The sequence below is a fragment of the Rattus norvegicus genome, chromosome 5, assembly GCF_021556685.1.
Source record: "Rattus norvegicus strain SHRSP/BbbUtx chromosome 5, alternate assembly SHRSP_T2T, whole genome shotgun sequence".
NCBI lineage: Eukaryota > Metazoa > Chordata > Mammalia > Rodentia > Muridae > Rattus > Rattus norvegicus.
The window spans coordinates 156,588,801-156,595,000 of record NC_141538.1 but is presented as its reverse complement, the minus strand read 5'-3'; the positions used below and the strand labels follow the sequence as shown (position 1 = coordinate 156,595,000).

The following is a 6,200-nucleotide window of genomic DNA, read 5'->3' as shown; positions in this document are numbered from 1 at the left end:
GCTGCTGATTCACTCTTGCATGCTGGCCATTCCGGACGCTGGACCTGTCTTGCTGCACTGGCTACATTCCAGCCCATTCTATACGGACTTGGCCAAGTCACTTAAGGACAAAAAGCAGGTTTATTTAAAGTGTTCCCCTGTGCCGATTCTAGGTCCTCTCTCCCTGGACCGTATTATCATCTCATCCTGGTAACCACAGGAAGGGAATGCCAACTGTGCATCCATTTTGTAGAGAGGGAAACTGAGGCTTGGAGAAGTAGCACAGTTCTCCGTGGGAGAGCTAATAAACAGATACCTGGGGTTGGAGCCCCAGCCCACTCTATCCAAAGCTCCTGCATTTCTGTTGTTATCCCTACTGTAAACAGAGGAAAGTGCCAATGTTGGTCAAGGAACCTGCTAACATTTGTTTGTGTGAGAAAAAAGAGAACAGCTAGGGTGTAAATCCATTTCCTGTACCGCCAACCTAACAACGTCTGTGAAGTGAAAGGAAGGAGGGAAGGAAGGAAGAAAGGAAGGAAGGAAGGAAGGAAGGAAGGAAGGAAGGAAGGAAGGAAGGCAGGCAGGCCTTGCTTCCCTCCAGCTGAGATGGCTTTAATGGCTAGGTTAAAACAGGGAGGACAGGGGTTGGGGATTTAGCTCAGTGGTAGAGCGCTTACCTAGGAAGTGCAAGGCCCTGGGTTCGGTCCCCAGCTCCGAAAAAAAAAAAAAAAAAAAAAAAAGAACCAAAAAAAAAAGAACCAAAACAGGGAGGACAGACCACTGAAAACAGAGACATTTCCCAGGCTTTGCCTACTTTCTGACTTGGCACATTGGTATGGCTGCCCGCATTCTGAACTTTCAGCCTGATCCCTTCTCTCAGTTTAAAAAAAAAAAAAAGCCATTAAATATTCTGAAGGCTCTGGATACTTTGAGCTTTGACCTCAGGTGTTACACAGACCCACCCAGAATCTTCCTCCCTGGGACCGTATGCCTACAGCCATCCACTGAGGTAGCGCCCTCCCTGTGACCCACTCTTGACCTGTGTTGACAGTGAATGAAATCGTTAAAGGAAACTGTCTCACTTTTGGGCACCACATACCGGTCCACCGTGGAACTCCCCAGCTCAGTCGTAAACGCCATATCATCTGGGCTCCAGCCCTGAGAGACTCGCTGCCTAGTCCTGACCAGCATCCCGCCAGCCTGGGGGCCAGCCTGCAGGTCTCAGGCTCGCGCTCGGACACACCCCGGGGGCGGAGCCACCTCTCCTGGCCAGTGCAGGCAGAAGGCCAGCACCGGTTTCCTCTAGTCTGCAGCTGCTAGCTCACTCTCCTCGGACCGACATGGCCCAGGAACGCCCCTCCTGTGCCGTGGAGCCTGAGCACGTCCAGCGGCTGCTGCTGTCCTCTCGTGAAGCCAAGAAGTCAGCCTACTGCCCCTACAGCCGCTTCCCTGTTGGGGCTGCCCTGCTCACCGGGGACGGGAGGATCTTCTCTGGTAAGGGCTGGCGCCGGGAATCCCCATTGGTCCCCTCCTTACTGGTCCTCTCCTGCCTCCTGCCCAGGCTGTGGGCTCACTCAAGTGCTTATCTATACAGTGGCTCTCTGTTCTTAGAAATCTGGAGTGGGGAAGGAAATTTGCACGTGAGGCCAGAGGGAGAAGCCAAAATCAACTACCCAAGCAGTGCAGGAGATTCGGATTACTTACTGAATGTCCTGTTTTCACCTGCCCATCACTTAGTTCTTTCTCTGACCTCCTGACCTAGATTAGACCTATTTTTAGATGAAGTTGAGGCCAGAGACATGACCTAAGTTAGAGGAGGCATTGGTGATGGAACCCAAGATTGGAGCTCCCAAAGCCCCATCTTCCTGCAACCTGGGGTGCTGGGGATGGCTGGTGAGGGATGGCATCAAGCAGACAGCCTGTTTTGTTTTGTTTTATTTTATTTTGTTTTGTTGCTTGTTTGTTTTTGGAGGAAAGGATCCAGGCATGGTCTGGGAATCCAGCAGTCTGTACTGAGTTAACAAGAATCTGCCCTGAGCTCATGTTTATAGACACTGGAGTAGGCCAGAGTGGGCTGCAGCTATGGTGCTGGGCTTGCTCACATGCAGAAGACCCTGGGTTTAGGGGAGCAAAAGGAGAGGAAAGAGAATAAGGGAAGGAGGAGGAAGGAGGGCGAGAGGGAGAGACGGAGGGAAGGGGGGAGGTAGGAGAGAAGGAAGGAGGGAGAAAGGAAGGAGGGAGGGGAGGAGGAAGGGAGGAGGAAGCAAAGGAAGGAGGGAAGGAGAGAGGGAAGGGAGGAGGGAGATAAGGGAAGAGGGAGAAAGGGAGGGAGGGAAGGAGAAAGGGAAAGAAGGAAGGGAGGTGGGAGGGAAGGAAGGAGGGAGGGAGGAGAGAAGGAAGAAGGGAGAGAGGGAGAGAGGGGAGGAAGAAGAGAGGAGGGAGCAAAGGAGTGAGGGAAGGAAGAAGGGAGGACGGACAGAGGGAGGGAGGAGGGAGGGAGGGAGCTTGGTAAACTTAAGGACATTCTCAGTTAGGACATGTTGTGGACAGGGCAACTACAGTGCCCTTTTGTATGCCTTGTTGACTGAGCCTCAGTGGGTTTCATGAATCACTCAGGTGTGTGACAAAACCTTTCCTGGGAAGATGCAGCTCACATCTATTCACCCCAGATAGGGAGCCCACAACAGACCGAAGTACAAATCCCTCCAAAGTTCAACTTGGTGAATCAACTGGACTTCCCTACAGGAATATGGTGAGGGGTTACTTACAGAAGCAGAAATGACTCAGACAGCTGTATCACCAAGGCCCACCCCAGCATGGGTGACAGCTCACAAAGCTGGAAACCTGGACCACAGGGCATAGTCTGCAAGCAGCTCAACGGTTTGGAGTATGTCCTTCCCAGGCAACTCAGCTATTGTAGACATCTTTCAGGCAGTTCAGCTGGTCTCCGTCTTTTCCGAAGCCTAGCTTCCTTCATCTGAGAGAGACTCTGAGTTTATACTGTTTACTCTGGCCAGGAGGGCGTCCGGTTAATCTGGTCCATTTCAGGGACTTCCTGAGGCATTCTGAGTAATCAATCTGTAGACGGGATTTGTGGAGTATATAAGTGGCTTGGGCCAGGACTGTGGAAATAGGAAGAAGAGGAAAGAGAGCTAAGGTGGTATATCAGTCGGTAAAGTGCTGATCTCCAGAGCACTAGAAATAGGCACAGCGGCACTCACTTGTAATCCCAGTGCAGGGTAGGTAGAGATGGATCTTTGGGGCTCACTGGCCAGATAGCCTACCCTAATTGGCAGGCTCCCAGCCAGCGAGAGACTCTGTCTCAAAGAACAAGGTAGATGGTGTCTGAGGAATGATACCTGAAGTTGACCCAGTCTGGCTTCCATACATATGTACTTGTACACACATGCACGCACGTATACACACACACACACTCACAAACATACATGCATGCTCGCACAGACAGACACATACACACATACACATGCATGCAACGCACAGACACACACATACACAGATACACACAGAGACAGACAGACAGACACACACACACACGCAAGACAGACAGACAGACAGACACACACACACACACACACATGCACAGGCACAGGCACACACAGAAAGACACAGAGAGACAAACATACACACACATGCACACATTTAAACCTTTCAAATGAAAGGAAGGTTCCAGGGACGAAGCCACTACCCAAAGACTCTACATGGACTGACCCTGGGCTCCAACTGCATAGGTAGCAATAAATATCCTAGTAAGAGCACCAGTGGAAGGGGAAGCCCTTGGTCCTGCCAAGAGTGAACCAGTGAATGTGATTGTTGGGGGGAGGGCAGTAATGGGGGGGAGGATGGGAAGGGGAACACCCATATAGAAGGGGAGGTGGAGGGGGTAGGGGGATGTTGGCCTAGAAACCGGGAAAGGGAATAACAATTGAAATGTAAATAAGAAATACCCAAGATAATAAAGATGAATGGGGGGGAATGAAAGGAAGGACCAAGAACATGTCAGAAGGTACAGTAGAATAAGGAGCACTCTGTAAACTGTGGAGATCTCTCGTAATCTCACAGCCAGGGCCAGAGAGAGGCAGGTGAGTATCCTGTGCATTAGTTGGGAAGCTTTCTCTCAGCAGAGGTAAAACCTCCAGGGTAGCTCCATTCAGGGCAGGCTGAGCCAGGAACTCAGGTGCTGTGACAGCTTTGTGTGTTTATTGAAACAGGGTCTTTCCTTGCAGTCCTGGCTGTCACAGAACAATAGACCAGGCTGGCTTCAAACTCAGATTCCTGCCTGCCTCTGCCCCCTGAGTGCTGCGATTAAAGGCGCACACTGCCATGTCCAGCCAAAAGTACCCGTAGTAGGGCTGGAGAGATGGCTCAGTGGTTGAGAGCACCGACTGCTCTTCCTGAGGTCCTGAGTTCAAATCCCAGCAACCACATGGTGGCTCACAACCATCTGAAATGAGATCTGATGCCCACTTCTGGTGTGTCTGAAGATAGCGACAATGTAATCATAATATATAGTAAATAAATAAAATATTTAAAAAAAAAAAAAGTACCCGTAGTTAGAATTTTTTTTCTTTCTCTTTTTCCAAGACAGGGTTTCTCCTGTCTAGTCCTGGCTGTCCTAGAACTTGGTCTGTAGAACTCAATGAGATCCGCCTGCCTCTGCCTCCCAAGAGCTGGGATTAGAGGTGTGTGCCACCACATGCCACTTTGATGGCCGCTCTGCTTGCTTTCTGTTACCTGACAGGTTGGTCTGCTCCACCCACTGGGGGACAGGGTCATTCTTTTTTTTATTTTTCTAAAATAATTCCAGAGGCTAATGTTTCACATTTAAACCTTTAATCCTTCAGATTAACTTTTTTAAAAAGGGGATTTATTATTTTATGAATGTGAGTACACTGTCTTCAGACACACCGGAAGGTGGCATCAGATCCCACTACAGATGGTTGTGAGCCACCACGTGGTTGCTGGGATTTGAACTCAGGACCTCGGGAAGAGCAGTCAGTGCTCTAACCACTGAGCCACCTCTCCAGCCCCTTGGCTCTTCATTCTTACTGCCATTGCACCCCTACTTTAGATCTCACTCCAAACTCAATCTTTGGGCTGATCCGTGCTTCACAGTGGATGCGCAGAACTGTTACCACTGAGCCGAGGGCTCCTTTTGTCTTCTTGGGATGGAAATCTCAAGTAGACAAGGAGGGATAGTCTTTCATCTTCGGAGCGCTGGACCCTCTAGTGCCCAAAGCTTGTGGGGTGGACAGGCTGACCCACAGGCTTAGTGCTCCAAGTTCAAAGAACTAGGTACTTGTGGTGCCCCAATCTAGAAGTTAGTGTTTCAGGTGCTCACACTGGAGGTTTGTGACTCTGGGCTTTGATTGCCAGTGGCCTAGCCAGCCCTCAATAGCTAGTGACTGCCTCCCCTTGTGACAGCAGTCACTGTCATCAGCTGTCATCAGCAACAGCTGCTGTTATGGCTCCCAGGCCTTGGGCGCTGACACCGTTGGCCTTTGAGGCTTGTCCTCCACCTAGAACTCTGATGCCCCAGGCAAGCAGTGCTCCCTCCCTGGCTTTCTACAAGCTTCTACTCTCTGAAACTCGCTTGTGTAGCCCCGGCTGTCCTGGAACTCCCTCTGTAGACCAGGCTGGCCTCGAATTCACAGAGATCAGCCTGCCTGTGCCTCCCACACCCAGTGTCTCTCTGAAACTCTTTAGCCGTGTTTTTGCCACTACGCTCAGGGCTGCCACTGTTGTTTTTGTTGTCTCCTCTTTGCGTTCATTATCTACTCCACATGCTCCACCCCATGACACTCTACCTACTGTAAAGACTGCATGTAGGCAAAAAAAAAAAAAAAAAAAAAAAGACTTATTGATAGAGCAATGAGCATGTGGATATTTCAAGGGTGTGTCATGCAAATTGAGGCACGACAACAGCCACTTCACGTTTTATGAAGACTAATCTCAGCCCTCCCATCTGTCAATCACGAGCCTTTCTGAGTCACCAAGGGAAGTGTCCCTCTTTTGGATGTGAGCCTCTGAAAGGTCCAGCGCGGCCAGAGGTAAGTGGCTGGAGGTTGGATGAGGGTCAAGTGGCAGGTGTGTCCGACTTGGTGACATTACAAATGAATGCTGTCATCTATTAACAAAACATACAAATCTCTGTCTCTGTTTCTCTCTCTCTCTCTCTCTCTCTCTCTCTCTCTCTCTCTCTC

The 6,200-nt window shown here is 50.2% G+C and overlaps 1 protein-coding gene and 1 long non-coding RNA gene across 2 annotated transcripts in view; one reads left to right on the top strand and one right to left on the bottom strand.

Annotated features, from left to right (window-relative positions):
• The window catches only part of LOC134487022 (uncharacterized), an 11,865-nt gene extending 10,393 nt beyond the window's left edge, over nt 1-1,472 (bottom strand). The window contains exon 1 of the long non-coding RNA XR_015621254.1: nt 1,079-1,472. This is a non-coding gene — a long non-coding RNA (uncharacterized LOC134487022). The remainder of the gene's footprint in view (nt 1-1,078) is intronic.
• Cda (cytidine deaminase) overlaps nt 1,283-6,200 on the top strand; it is a 27,631-nt gene continuing 22,713 nt past the window's right edge. The window contains 1 exon segment of the mRNA NM_001108688.1: nt 1,283-1,473. Coding sequence (NP_001102158.1) covers nt 1,320-1,473 — 154 coding nt within the window. The 5' untranslated portion in view covers nt 1,283-1,319.